Raw genomic sequence first — 16,080 nt, forward strand, 5'->3', positions numbered from 1 at the left:
GTGCCTGGCATGGAATAGTTTTTCAATATATGTCACTTCTTAATATCATTACTGTGCACAGATCTTGAAAAAGATTTTGTATGAAGTAGTGGTCAAAAACATAGTCTTTGGTACTCAGATCCCAGCTTGTCACTGACCATCTGAATGATGTGGGAGGTCACCCTTTCTGAGCCTCAAGCTCTCATCTGCAGAATGGGGCTATTAATAGCATGTACTGCATAAGCGGTGTTGTGAGGATTGAATGAAGTGAAGAATGTAAAGGGCTTAGCGCAGCACTGGGCAGGTGGTGAAACTCAATAAGCATTAGGCAGGGCCACTCTCATCTGTAAAACTCACTAATAACCTCAGCCCAGCTGACTAGCCAGGGTGCTTATGGACGTGACAACCATGTAACGGGCCTGACTTCTACCTATCATTCTTAGTGGCTCTGTCACCTGCCTACAAAGAAAGGGGAAAGGAGATGTTCCACTTACAAACTGGGGAAAGGCCTGGAGCTGGAGGTCTCTGGCCAGGCTGCAGGACTGCACCACAGGCCCCTCGGGGATGTCCAGGTCACACTCCTGGGGCCTGAAGTGGAGGAAAGCCTGGAGCCAGGGCAAATGAGAGGCAGCCAATCACAGCCTGTCATGGCCATCTCATGCCTGAATCCCCCTCCACCATACCCACACCCAAAGAGGTTGTCCAGGCCCTCTGTATGTGGCCCATTCTATCCTTGCACAATTCCAGTAATTCGAAAGCTCTTTCTTAGACTGAGTTAGTATCTTTCTCCCTATTCCAGCACTTCCCCAACTTGACACATTTCTGTGGCACCTGTGTGATTTTTTTGCCATGTCCATATTCCACATGTTCTATTAATAGTTCTCTTGAAATCAATTAACTGCTCCTATTTAAATCAACACATTAAAAAAAAAACCTTACAATACTATCACAAAGGGAAAACCAGAATTAACTGCCATAAATAGACATATAAGAATAATTTCTATAAAAACAATCCTTTTCAGGGGAAATTACGCTCCCCAACTTCAAGCTCTACTACAAAGCCACAGTAATCAAGACAATTTGGTACTGGCACAAGAACAGACCCACAGACCAATGGAACAGACTAGAAGGCCCTGATATACACCCAACCATATATGGTCAATTAATATATGATAAAGGAGCCACGGACATACAATGGGGAAATGACAGCCTCTTAAACAGCTGGTGTTGACAAAACTGGACAGTTGAGAAACTGGATTCTTGTTTAACCCCATCCACAAAAGTAAACTCGAAATGGATTAACGACTTGAATATAAGTCATGAAACCATAAAACTCTTAGAAGAAAACATAGGCAAACATCTCCTGAATATAAGCATGAGCAACTTCTTCCTGAACCCATCTTCTTGAGAAAGGGAAACAAAAGCAAAAATGAACTCATGGGACGACATCAAACTAAAAAGTTTTTGTATGGCAAAGGACATCATCAACAAAACAAAAAGGCATCCTACAGTATGGGAGAATATATTTGTAAATGACATATCTGACAAGGGATTAACATCCAAAATATATAAAGAACTTACACACCTCAACACCCAAAAAGCAGATAACCCAGTTAACAAATGGGCAGAGGATATGAAGAGACAGTTCTCCAAAGAAGAAATTCAGATGGCCAACAGGCACATGAAAAGATGCTCCATATCACTAATCATCAGGGAAATGCAAATTAAAACCACAATGAGATATCACCTCACACCAGTAAGGATGGCCACCATCCAAAAGACTAAGAACAACAAATGCTGGCGAGGATGCAGAGAAAGGGGAACCCTCCTACACTGCTGGTGGGAATGCAAGCTAGTTCAATCATTGTGGAAAGCAATATGGTGGTTCCTCAAAAAACTAAAAATAGAAAAACTATTTGATCCGGGAATCCCACTCCTTGGAATTTACCTAAAGAATACAACTTTGCAGATTCAAAAGACATGTTTATCATAGCACTATTTACAGTAGCCAAGATATGGAAGCAACCTAAGTATCCATGAGTAGATGGATGGATAAAGAAGAAGTGGTACATATACACAATGGAATACTATTTGGCCATAAGAAAGAAACAAATCCTACCATTTGCAACAACATGGATGGAGCTGGAGGACATTATGCTCAGTGAAAAAAGCCAGGCAGAGAAAGACAAATGCCAAATGATTTCCCTCATTTGTGGAGTATAACAATGAAGCAAGACTGAAGGAACAAAATGGCAGCAGATCAGAGACTCCAAGAATGAACTAGTGGTTACCAAAGGGGAGGGGTGTGGCAGAGCGGGTGGGGAGGGAGGGAGAAGGGGATTGAGGGGTATTATATTTAGTACACATGGGGCGGGGGATCACGGGGAGAACAGTGTAGCACAGAGAAGGGACATAGTGGACCTCTGGCAACTTGCTACACTGATGCACAGTGACTGCATTGGGGTATGGGTGGGGACTTGATAATATGGGTAAATGTAGTAACCACATTGTTTTTTCATGTGAAACCTTCATAAGAGTGTATATCAATCATACCTTAATAAAAAAATTAAAAACAAAAAAATAAAAGAAAACACTCAATGCTTTTAAGTTCTTTCCAGATGTAATTGCCGGCTGATCTGCCTGTATTAAAGACATGCCAGCAAAAGAGGCTTTTCCTGGACTTGGATGATTAAAAGGGGGAGTCACTCTCTTGCTTTGGGATTCCATGTCAGTGCTGGATCTATCGTGCAAGTCCTGTGTCTAGGGAAATGCAGTCTTAATGCTTCCGAATATCCGTCCTACCCTGCAAAGCCTGATGTGTCTCTCTCATGCCTCTGGCTTCTCTCTCCAGGTCCCCTCTATTCTTTCTTAAGACCTGGCTCTGAGTGCCTTCCCCTTCCAGGGTGGCGTAACAGGGTCCTTCCACTTGGGAGCCCAGAATGGAGCAGAACAAGCAGGGGGAACAGGGAAAGATGTTACCTCCTGCCTTTTATGTACTTGCAATAAGGCCACCCCAAATCCCGCTGTCCAAAGAGCCTGTTCTCATCTAACCAGCTGGCTTGTGCAAAGAGGTGGAACTGAACATAGGTCCATAAAAGGGACAGAGTGGAGGGAGGAGCCAATACGGCGGTGTGAGTAGAGCAATGGAAATCTCCTCCCAAAATCATACATACTTTTAAAAATAAAACAATTACATCTATTCCTAAAAGAGAGACCAGAAGATACAGGACAACAGCCAGACAACATCTACACCTGCAAGAACCCAGTGCCTCATGAAGGGGGTAAGATACAAGCCGTGGCCCGGGTTGCGCCCCTCACCCCAGCTCCCGGTGGGAGGAGAGGAGTTGGAGCAGGGAGGGAGAGGGAGCCCAGGACTGCTAAACACCCAGCCCTAGCCATCCACACCGGGAGCGCAGACACACAGTGCATGCTGTGCTGGATACTAGGGAAATGGGACAGTAAAACCTGCGAGCAGGTCCCCGCAGCCAGCGCCCCTGGGACAAAAGAAAAGCGAGTGCCCTTAGAAAGTCTTAAAGGGACAGGGACCCCACAGATGAACAGAAGCACCCCAGGACACTTAGCCTAGCAGCTGGGAATCCCAGGGAACACTGGGTGCCCTAATGCCCTGGGTGGCAGCGCAGCTCAGAGGCCCCTCACAGCTATAAACAGCCTCCCAACCATTACTCCTCCAGCGCAGCTTCACCATAGTAGAGCAGCAGCCTGAGGCTGGCCATGCCCACAGCAGCAGGGCAGAGCTTCTTTCACAGCGGCCGGGCAAGAATCAGAGACCCCGTCTGTGCGCAGCTGCCCAGCACAAGCCGCTAGGGGTCACTGTTCTCCCAGGAGAGGAAGGCCACAAACCAGCAAGAAGGGATGTTCTCCCAGCCAACACATGCGCCAGCTCCCACCAACTACCTCTATTGCCATGAAAAGGCAGAAGAATTAGATTCAGACCAAAATGACAGAAACAACCTCTGAAAAGGAGCTTGGAGAGATAGACCTAACCAATCTTCCTGAAAAAGAATTCAAAATAAAGGTCATAACCTCCATGCTGATGGAGCCGAAGAGAAAAATACAAGAGCTAATGGACAAAGTAGGGAGGGAGACTACAGAAATAAAACCATCTCTGGAAGGATTTAAAAGCAGAACGGATGAGATGCAAGAGGCCATTGATGGAATAAAAACCAGAGAACAGGAACGCATAGAAGCTGATGCAGAGAGAGATAAAAGGATCTCCAGGAATGAAACAATATTAAGAGAACTGTGTGACCAATCCAAAAGGAACAATAGCCGCATTATAGGGGTACCAGAAGAAGAAGAGAGAAAAAGGGATAGAAAGTGTATTTGAAGAAATAATTGCTGAGAACTCCCCCAAACTGGGAGAGGAAATAGTCTCGCAGACCACGGAAGCCCACAGATCTCCCAACAGAAGGGACCCAAGGAGGACAACACCAAGACACATAATAATTAAAATGGCAAAGATCAAGGACAAGGACAGAGTTTTAAAGGCAGCTAGAGAGAGGAAAAAGGTCACCTACAAAGGAAAACCCATCAGGCTATCATCAGACTTCTCAACAGAAACCTTACAGGCCAGAAGAGAATGACATGATACTGTATCCAGCACGATTATCATTTAAATACGAAGGAGGGATTAAACAATTCCCAGACAAGCACAAATTGAGGGAATTTGCCTCATGCAAACCACCTCTACAGGGTATTTTAGAGGGACTTCTCTAGATGGGAGCACTCCTAAGGCTAAATAGATGTCACCAGAGAAAATAAAATCATAGCAAAGAAAGCAGACCAACCAAATACTAACTAAAGGCAAAAAATAAAATCAACTACCCACAAAAGCAGTTAAAGGAAACACAAAAGAGCACAGAACAAAACACCCAACATATGAAGAATGGAGGAGGAGGAATAAGAAGGGAGAGAAATAAAGAATCACCAGACAGTGTTTATAATAGCTCAATAACTGAGTTAAGTTAGACAGTAAGATACTAAAGAAGCTAACCATGAACCTTTGGTAACCATGAATCTAAAGCCTGCAATGGCAATAAGTACATGTCTTTCAATAATCACCCTAAATGTAAATGGACTGAATGCACCAATCAAAAGACACAGAGTAATAGAATGGATAAAAAAGCAAGACACTTCTATATGCTGCTTACAAGAGAATCACCTCAAACCCAAAGACATGCACAGATTAAAAGTCAAGGGATGGAAAAAGACATTCCATGCAAACAACAGGAAGAAAAAAGCAGGTGTTGCAGTACTAGTATCAGACAAAATAGATTTTAGAACAAAGAAAGTAACAAGAGATAAAGAAGGACATTACATAATGATCAAGGGGTCAGTCCAACAAGAGTATATAACCATTATAAATATATATGCACCCAACACAAGAGCACAAGCAAATGTAAAACAAATACTAACAGAACTAAAGGAGGAAATAGAATGCAGTGCATTCATTTTAGGAGACTTCAACACACCATTCACTCCAAAGGATAGATCCACCAGACAGAAAATAAGTAAGGACACAGAGGCACTGAACAACACACTAGAACAGATGGACCTAATAGACATCTACAGAACTCTACATCCAAAAGCAACAGGATACACATTCTTCTCAAGTGCACATGGAACATTCTCCAGAATAGACCACATACTAGGCCACAAAAAGAGCCTCAGTAAATTCAAAAAGACTGAAATTCTACCAACCAACTTTTCAGACCACAAAGGTATAAAACTAGAATTAAATTGTACAAAGAAAGAAAAAAAGACCACAAACACACGGAGGCTTAACAACATGCTCCTAAATAATTAATGGATCAAGGACCAAATTAAAATAGAGATCCAGCAATATATGGAAACAAATGACAACAACAACACAAAGCCCCAACTTCTGTGGGACACAGCGAAAGCAGTCTTAAGAGGAAAGTATATCGCAATCCAGGCATATTTACAGAAGGAAGAACAATCCCAAATGAATAGTCTAACATCACAATCATCAAAATTGGAAAAAGAAGAACAAATGAGGCCTAAAGTCAGCAGGAGGGACATAATAAAGATCAGAGAAGAAATAAATAAAATTGAGAAGAATAAAACAATAGAAAAAATCAATGAAACCAAGAGCTGCTTCTTTGAGAAAATAAACAAAATAGATAAGCCTCTAGCCAGACTTATTAAGAGAAAAAGAGAATCAACACAATCAGAAATGAGAAAGGAAAAATCACGATAGACCCCACATAAAATACAGAGAATTATTAGAGAATACTATGAAAACCTATGCTAACAAGCTAAAAAACCTAGAAGAAATGGACAACTTCCTAGAAAAATACAACCTTCCAAGACAGACTAAGGAAGAAACACAAAATCTAAACAAACCAATTACCAGCAAAGAAATTGAATTGGTAATAAAAAAACTACCCAGGAACAAAACCCCTGGGCCAGATGGATTTACCTTGGAATTTTATCAGACATACAGAGAAGACATAATACCCATTCTCCTTAAAGTTTTCCAAAAAAATAGAAGAGGAGGGAATACTCCCAAACTCATTCTATGAAGCCAACATCACCCTAATTCCAAAACCAGGCAAAGACACCACCAAAAAAAAAATTACAGACAAATATCCCTGATGAACATAGATGCAAAAATACTCAACAAAATATTAGCAAACCGAATTCAAAAATACATCAAAAGGATCATACACCATGACCAAGTGGGATTCATCCCAGGGATGCAAGGATGGTACAACATTTGAAAATCCATCAACATCATCCACCATATAAACAAAAAAAAGGACAAAAACCATACGATCATCTCCATAGATGCTGAAAAAGGATTTGACAAAATTCAACATCCATTCACGATAAAAGAATTTCATGAGAAGAAATTCAGATGGCCAACAGACACATGAAAAGATGCTCCACATCACTAGTCATCAGAGAAATGCAAATTAAAACCACAATGAGATATCACCTCACACCAGTAAGGATCGCCACCATCCAAAAGACAAACAACAACAAATGTTGGCGAGGTTGCAGAGAAAGGGGAACCCTCCTACACTGCTGGTGGGAATGTAAATTAGTTCAACCATTGTGGAAAACAGTATGGAGGTTCCTCAAAAAGCTCAAAGTAGACATACCATTTGACCCAGGAATTCCACTTCTAGGAATTTTCCCTAAGAATGCAGCAACCCAGTTTGAAAAAGACAGATGCACCCCTATGTTTATCGCAGCACTATTTACAATAGCCAAGAAATGGAAACAACCTAAGTGTCCATCAGTAGATGAATGGATAAAGAAGATGTAGTACATATACACAATGGAATATTATTCAGCCATAAGAAGAAAACAAATCCTACCATTTGCAACATGGATGGAGCTAGAGGGTATTATGCTCAGTGAAATAAGCCAGGTGGAGAAAGACAAGTACCAAATGATTTCACTCATATGTGGTGTATAAGAACAAAGAAAAACTGAAGGAACAAAACAGCAGCAGACTCACAGAACCCAAGAATGGACTAACAGTTACCAAAGGGAAGGGACTGGGGAGGATGGGTGGGAAGGGAGGGATAAGGGTGGGGAATAAGAAAGGGGGCCTTATGATTAGCATGTATAATTGGTGGGGGGCATGGGGAGGGCTGTACAACACAGAGAAGACAAGCAGTGATTCTATAGCATCTTACTACACTGATGGAGAGTGACTGTAATGGGGTGTGGGGGGGGGACTTGGTGAAGGGGGGAGCCTAGTAAACATAATGCTCTTTATGTAATTGTAGATTAATGATAACAAAATAAAATAAAAATAAATTAAAATAAAGGGACAGAGTAGATGGAATGAGTCAGCATCGATGACAAAAACAAAGGGGAGTCCCAGAGCAAGGAAATGACAAGCTGCAAAGGCATGAAAACTGGTACTCCTGTGAGCTGAATTCAGTTTGTAGACACGTATTTTCTTGGGCCTGTATGGCATTTAAATCTTTATTTAATTGGTTGTTCACATGGATGCATTTCACCTAAGTCTGAATTTCCAGTTTTCTTCCTTAAAATCAGAAGAAATGCCACACTGGCTCCACATTCCCACAGCAGCACCCCGAGCCATGTAATAGCTCCCATTTAGATTTGTTCACTCAGTCATTCAAATTTCAAATACTATTTATATATTTAACTCTCCTGAAGTCTCCTAACAGCGTGTTAGACATTAAACCTCACACACTTGCTTCACTATTGCCTGCCTGGCCCCTTTAGGCACCTAAGTTTGTCGTGGGCTGTAGGTGTGGGACTGGCAGGGTCCCTCTGCAGGGCTCTGATCCAAGTGAATTCTGACCCTGCCCAGTAGGAACCTCATCTCCTGAGGGACTAGGCTTAGCCACTGCCCTGTTCAGACAAGGAGTGCTTGTCCCTGGCCCTTCTTCTGGCTTACGACCAGCCACTGGATGACGTTTTCCATTTTTTTCCTGCAGCTATAGCTTTGCCAGCTTGTCTGATAGGCCCCACTTGCCTGGGGAAACCAGCCTGCCCCATCCATTATTAACTGCAGGATACTCACCTCCAGATTATCCAGGTAAACAGCCACATTGTTCTTCATCTCGGTCACACACAGTGACACGCAGTGGAACCTCTCTTCTAAATCATCAAATTCCTTGTTTTCTGTCTGCAAGTAGTTATGCTTGTGAGGGTCAAGAATATCCACATGGGGGCAGTCTACACCTCACATGGGCAGCCCAAGTCCTCACCTGTCTATAGACCCCGCCCATCAGAGCCAGTCCCTCCAGCCAGAAAACTGAGTGGGATGGTTACAGGCACTGAGTGCAGTTCAGGGTTTTGTAATCAGACACACAGACATATAAATCCCAGCCCACTTGCTTCCTAGGTGTGTGACCTTGGGCAAGTGTTTTACCTTCTCTGAGCCTGTTTTATCTGCCAAATGGGGTAATAGCAACACCTGTGTCATTGTATGGCCCAGGTAACGCCAGGTTCAGAGTAAGTAATCAATCTACTACTGAGCTGCTACTGGTAGCTATTCAAGACTGGTTCCTTGCCCAGGCCCAGGGATTAGCCCTCCTGTCTGCATAAAGACATACTCAGAAGGTATGGCACACTACGCAGTGGAGAAAGCACTACCTTGGCTCTTTGGAATCAAGCAAGGTGCCAGTTCTGCCTCCTGCTTGCTATGCAATGCTGGGAGGCCGCTCGGATCCCTTAGCCTCAGTTTCCTTATCTCTGAAACAAGTCTAAGTCCCCTGCCCACTCACTGCACATCCTTGCTCCTTGGGATGGCTGGGATGTGGCCCTTCCTCTGGCCCATGCTCACCCTGGGCACGAGCCCTGCCTCCTGCTTCAGCAGCTGGCTCAGCCGGGTGGTCTTTTTGGAGAGGGTGTGCGTGTTGATGCGAGACAGCCGCTCCCGGAGCGTCAGCTGCTCCACCTTGGTGTACTTGGAGGCTGCACCGACAGAGGAGAGGGAAGGCGTGGGGCCCCAGGCTGACCCAGGAAGGCAAGCGCCCCTGGCACACCTGGCTAGACACCCCCTTGGGGCCTCTTCTCAAGCACCAGTAACACCCATTAGGACCTCCAGTCACAGGAAAAGCACAGGGCTCTGAGCCCCCCTCACACTGAGGTGTGAGCCCTGACTGACCAGCTACCTGCCTGCTTGCCTTTGGCAAGACACCACTTCTTAGGCCTGTTTCCTCACTTGTGAATAAGGCCGGCTTCCTTGCAGCACTGCTGGGAGGATCACAGAAGGTGGTAAATCTGAGAGTGCTTTCTACAGAAAACAAGCGAGAGGTGATTTGCCTGAGGTCCTCAACTCATGTTGGCCAGGCTAGGCTTCCCACCCCTGCCTCAAGGCCTTTTCCCAAATCTATCACCTGACCACAGGCCTAAGTTTGAAATCTAGCTCTGTGCCTTACCAGCTGTATGATCTGGAACAAACGACCTAAGTAAGCTCTCATTTTACCCAACTGTGAAATGGGGCTAATGGGGCCAACTTCAGAGGACTACTACAAGGCTCAAACAAGGTAATGAATGAAAAATGTGTCAGTTACCCCTTAGTAAACATTAACTATACCATTATTACACTGCTGCAGTCGTGCAACTCAATTTCTCTCTATTTGGGACACTGCTTCATTTTCCAAGCCTCCCTATTTTAACAACCTGAGAGGCAGAGTTCCCACCCCTCCTGCTGTCCCCCCCAACCAGGTATGTACAGCTCTTTGCCTCCTCAGTACTCATCTCTCCTCCACAGTAGAGCAGCCATGTGGTTTGGACGGGATTCATCTCACTTTAGTTCAAGGGGTGAGTGCTGACTGGGAGAAGCCAGTTCATATAATTCTACTGCCCCAGCCACAGTGATTGGTTCAGAGAAGGGGGTCACAGCCCTGGCTATACCTACAAGCTCAGGGCATGTTCCTAACCACGGCAACAGGTTCCAAAAGGGCAGAAGACCCATCTGGGTCCTACCAGAGTGAAGCTCCAATTTAATTTTTGTGGCTGAGGAGAACAAGGCCCTACTTTATTTTGGAAGGTATGATATGTTAATGTGAATGTTGAAACATCAATAGGCGTTTACTACTGTGAGGGAGGTCAGCCTGAAAACGAAGCTGACACACAGGAGAGAGCAGAGATGAGAGAACTACAGGGAAATGGAGCCAGTACCCTGATCAAACCCTTCCTAAGCCCTTGTTCCCTCTGGGCTTAAGGTTACATGAGTCCTACATTGCATTCACTGGTGAAGCCAGTTTGAGGTGAGCTCTTTGTAACTGGACGCATTCTCACTGGTGCATCCCCTCAGTTCCCCAGTCCTTACCCACTTCCTTGCGCATCTTGTACTCATTGATGTTGGTGTTCACGTCCCGGAGGGCGGAGGCAGCCCCCTGCAGGACAGGGTAGGCCCTGGCATCAGGGAGTGTGTTCTCCAGGATTTTCTGCAGCAGCAATGGGTACTTGGTAATCCTCTGCAGAGGAATCACCAGTAAGAAACTGAGGCCTGAGGGTCCAGCTTGCGGCCTGAGGGAGAAGGCTGGTGTTAGGTAGGTAAAGCCCACCCTTGGGGGCACCAGAGGGCCTGGGCTCTACTCCCAGCTGTGCAATCTCAGGCAAGGCACCCAGACTCTGTAGCCCTCAGTTTCCTCATCTGTAGTCTGGGAGGCCTGGATGTTAGACAGGTGCTGCTAGTTTCCACTTTACTGGGCCTTGGTTCTCCATCTGTACTAAGCCAGTGGTCAGTTCCCTGCCCCCAGCTCTCTCAGACTCTTAACAGCAGACAAAGCTATTACCCCTTCTCAGATCACTTTCTTCTTTTGGCCCCAGAGGCGCCCTTCATCCTGCTTCCCATAGTCCACAGGCCGCTCTCTTGGCGCCCCCTGTTGGCTTCTCCCCTATGCCCGAGTGCCCTGGGTCTCCTCTCCCTGCTCTCCACTCACTGTCTTACTGACCTCATTTAGTCCTGTGGCTTTAAACATACCCCAAACCCACATCTCCACTTACAGCTTGTGTCCAGAGCTCCAGACTCACACACTCAACTGCTTACTTGACCATCTCTACTAGGATATGTCAGAAGCACAATGTTGGACATCCACATGGTAGTTCATTTAATAAAAGAGTTCTGCTTCTTTGAAAAAGAGAAGTTTTTAAAATCACAGGAACTAAAGGTTAGTGATGCATTTAAAGTATTTAAGGGAGAAAGTCATAGTAAGTGTTTTCCTTCAAATAGTTTAGCATAAAAATAGATAAAGCAAACAGCAAAACGTTAACACTGTTTATTTTTAGGTTAAATTAAATGGTGGGAAGTGAGTGTTCATTACATTCTTCTATTTTTCTGTAGGTTTTAAAATTTTCATTAAAAAAGAGTGAAAAATAAAGTAAAACATTAGAATTAATACTTGTAAGGTTGGAGGCACTGGAGGGAGGGGTGAGCACGTCGGACACTGATGACGTGCCAAAGTCCCCGGCTGCTGCCCCCTCCCAACCTGAAAAATGTGCCTTAGGCTAGCCAATCCTTGCGCCACTGTAAATCTAAGCTCCGCCCCCCACTACCTTCTTTAAAAACTCCCCGCCTGTCTGGTTGTGCGCGACTTCCTTGGCCTGGAACTAGCCAGACCGGGGAACATCGCCCAGGATTGTGCTCAAATAAACTGCCTGGCCCTTTGTTGCCTCTCGTCGCCTGCTTATTTCGGTTAGAATTTATCTTACAATACTGTCAAGGTCCCTCCCAGATGTACTATTTGATGAATGAATATTTCTAGTCCCCTTCTTGATGATGTTTGGAATTGCAGAGTGCCCAAGTCAACAGCATCTGGGAAGAGGCTCCACCAATCTTTTCTTGTTCACAAGCAGCCCTCAGACCTGCCTTTTGTTGCAAATCTAAATGTCTATCATGCCTCCTCCAAGAAGACTCACAAATGCTGCTCACAACCCTTCTTTGGCCCCTCTCCACAGTACCAATGTCTCTTGCTCTTCTTCCTAAGAGCATCTCCAGACCAAATTTCCAGGCAAGATAAGCCATGAGGCTAAGAATAGGCCGAGGTGGGAGATCCTCATCAGCTGCAGGGGTGGCAAGGCAGGGGTGGGATTATCTGTCAGGACACACCTACGCTGACCATCTGCTCTCACCAGGAGTTTCCTAGTGCTTTGCTGACCTTGTCCAGAGGAGGTGGAAACAATCACCAGATATTTGCAAAACTGTGTTCTTGGCTTAATTTTTCTGGAAAAGGGCCAACTGCCTCATGGGGACAAGTGTCACCTCACAAATCAGAGGGCAGGGAGTCTTCAAAGAAATGATCACATCTCTTCTCCACAATCATCAAGGAGTCACTACAGAATTATGGCAGCCTCTTATATTTACAACCTTTCCAAGGTAATTTGGAGGAAACTTTTTATGCAGTCTTTCAAGATAGGCCAGACAAACTAAAAGCTAACACCCAGGGACTGGTTAAGTGTGAAAAAACAGGCCCTCTTACTTTCTTTTGGTGGGAGTATCAGTTGGTACAATCTTTTAGGAGAGCAGTGTGGCAATTTGTGAGATGTACAACCCTTTGTTCTATCCATCCTACTCTAGAAATCTACCCACATAAATATGAACTCAAGTGAGCAAGGATAAAGGTGGAAGTTGTTCAGCAACTCTATTTACCACAGTAAAAAATTAGAAACAAGCCAAATATCCATAAATAGGGAAAATGATAAATAAACCATAGTCTGAACTGCCCTGGAAAGGAACTCTATGCAGCCATTAAAAAGAACACAGTAGAATTATTTATACTGTCCTGAAAAGGTATTCATGATGATGGTTAAGTGAAAAAGCAAGTTCTAGAACAGCATATACAGTAGGAGCCCCTTTAAAAAATCTCTTCCTTTCTATCTATCCATCCATTCATTCAATGTCTGGACTTTCCCATGAAAAGTCTATTTCCTGTCTGTCTGTAAATATACAGAAAATAATTTGACTGGAAAATGTTAACTATTGGGGGAAGAATGGGGAAGTGGGAGACCAAGGGGGAGTGGACTTTCACCTTTTCCTATATATACTTGTGTATTGCTTGAATTTTCTTTTTCTCAGTAAGTATACTGTACTTTCATGTTTAAAACAAACAAATATTGCCATTAGAGGAAAAACAAAGGAGGTTATTTGCCTTGCCAAACACTGTCTCAGCCATTGTTCCAGAACTGCAGGAGCTTTGTACCCATCCACCTCTGCAAGGCAGTCTCATCTCCACTGACAATTAGACCATTTTTAGCATGGTTCATCTAAGGCAGAACTTCCTGCCTGGTGTAAGGGCAAGCTTCTGATCTCCTAGGCCCTCAGGCAGGAAGCACTGCCTTAAGAGCCAAGATAAACAGAATGTACCACCTACTCACCCACTCAAATAAAGGGTGTGAGACAGCATGCATTTTTGAATCACAAAAAATCTAATTAGATGGTATGACCTATCCTAACTAGCTGAGAAAGAACCATTTACTGGCATGTTGATTATACTCTGCCAAGTTCCAGAAAGAGTCCCATGATCATCAGCATAAGAAAGCCAGGATATTAGCAACCTAAGGGTCCATCAATAGATGGATAAAGGAGATGTGGTACATATACACAATGGAATATTAATCAGCCATAAAAAAATAATAAATCCTGCCATTTGCAATAACATAGATGGATCTAGAGGGTATTATGCTCAGTGAAATAAGCCAGGTGGAGAAAGACAAATACCATATGATTTCACTTATTTGTGGAATATAAAAACAAAGCAAAACAGAAGAAACAAAACAGAAGTAGACTCATAGACACTTAGAAGTCACTAGTGGTTAATGAGGGGGAGGAGTTGGGGGGGTATAGGGGGTGGGGGGGTGTAAAAGTGAGACAGGGACCATGGGTGTAGTCAGAGTAGGGTGAGGGCCTCCGGAAAAAGCAAGGCAAGATATTTGCAGTCAGAGCAATGTAACTACATGCAAGGAAACCCCCTACCAAAATTCTATGTTAAACATTCAGCTCTAGGGTCATTCTTCAGTGAGATCAGTTAATATTCCCCAGATAAAGAAGAGTAGCACATGTTTTTATTATGCTAATCATTTATAATCATGTGTATGCTAAAAGGCCCAGGCCTATGTGCTGTCTTTCCTCCTTCAGATCTGATGAGGTGATTTTGCAAACTGGGCAATTAATTTAGCAAGTAAGCTTAACATACTGTTTAGCAACCTAACAATAACTTGGCCCACCCTGGGGCAGGGCAGGTGGTCTTAACTGATATGCCCTCAGACCAGGAAGCTGCTATTCTGGGAAGAAATCAGCAGTAAATTTCTTATGTTAATTTTGCAGAATTACCTAGAGGATTACTAAGAAAAGAGATTTAATGACTCATCAAGTATGAACATTCTGGGACCACTTAACAAGTCCACACCCCTAGCCCTTTGAAAGTCCTCAACTGCCTGTGAAACCTCAGACCCTAGTTTTGTCTCTGTGCTTTTCAAGTGGTAAATGTCTTTGTTACTTGCTTTTTCATTCTAATCCTCCGAATTTCAGCTCAAACCTTCACTTTCCCTGTCTTATTTCAGATAAGCAGGGAGGGGGCTGCTGAGAGCCTAGATCTGGGCTTGCAAATTACCATTGCCTGGGTGATCGGACGGAATTGCAGCTTACAGTCATGCTCTTTGGTAGCCCGCCTGAAAGTCTCCCTCCTCTGCCTATAAGAAGTTTGCAGAACATAATCTCACTTCATCCAGGGCTTTGCAGCTCCCCCAAATCCCGGGGTGGTAGGGACTCAGTTCCCACGCCATGCAGATCCAAGCAGACACTGGACGCCAGGTGATACTCCCTTAAGGAGTTAGCAGGGGATGTCCCCCATGCTAAGTAGACGTTCAATGAACTTCCTTTATGATTCTGTTCTGTCATTCCCTGACACTCACACTGTAATAAATTCTTTCCTCACCTTGTACTCTGACTTCCCTGGGTCTCCGAACCAACTTCCCCCCAACACCAGCACCGGTGGGGGGATGGGGAGGTGGTGCCAGAAATCTTCAAGGTCAGTGTGGGTAAAATTGTAACATCTCCAGAATATCTCACCCGGCTTTAGCGTATTTGCCCGTCTTCAGGGGTGGAGAGAAGTTCATCTCCATATCAATGGGTAATTACCTGGGCAACCAAGGGCGTGTCTGAGCCTGAGACATTAAGGGGAGGGGGCTGGCTGGCTTGTTTGCTGCTGCTGGCTTCTTCCAGAGCAGAGGAGAAAGATGGCTCGAGACTGCAGTTTGAGGGAATAAACAGGTTTTTAATTTTATTTCTCCCTTTGACTGATCTTAGTTTTTAGAGGAATTTTGCCCCGGGATTTCCTTTCCCCGGACTTACAGACAGTCCTGCAAGAATTGTTCTCTGCCTCATAAAAGGCCCCTGGAACATGCAGAGACCAAATGAGTGCCTCGAAATGCGCTGCAACCTCAAAAACTGAGATATTTTTGTGACCTGTTGACTCTATGCAGTCACATATCATAACACTGGGAATGACTCTATGCAGTCACGTATCATAACACTGGGTCTAAATTAGACCCAGATCCTTTGCAAGAACATCACACTTCCTCATTTGCTCTGCCTCCCCAGTACAAAATGCTATCCCC

The 16,080-nt window shown here is 44.3% G+C and overlaps 1 protein-coding gene across 2 annotated transcripts in view; it reads right to left on the reverse strand.

Moving 5' to 3' along the window:
- The window catches only part of ARHGEF37 (Rho guanine nucleotide exchange factor 37), an 83,439-nt gene that overhangs the window by 16,670 nt on the left and 50,689 nt on the right, over window positions 1-16,080 (reverse strand). The window contains exons 6-9 of one of the 2 annotated variants that reach the window (XM_036881464.2): window positions 10,793-10,992; window positions 9,299-9,429; window positions 8,534-8,638; window positions 474-584 (exon numbers count right to left, since the gene is read on the reverse strand). In XM_036881464.2, the coding sequence (XP_036737359.2) occupies window positions 474-584; window positions 8,534-8,638; window positions 9,299-9,429; window positions 10,793-10,992 (547 nt within the window). The remainder of the gene's footprint in view (window positions 1-473; window positions 585-8,533; window positions 8,639-9,298; window positions 9,430-10,792; window positions 10,993-16,080) is intronic. The other variant, XM_057490877.1, reaches the window with a different exon arrangement.

The sequence above is a fragment of the Manis pentadactyla genome, chromosome 2 (assembly GCF_030020395.1).
Source record: "Manis pentadactyla isolate mManPen7 chromosome 2, mManPen7.hap1, whole genome shotgun sequence".
Lineage (NCBI taxonomy): Eukaryota > Metazoa > Chordata > Mammalia > Pholidota > Manidae > Manis > Manis pentadactyla.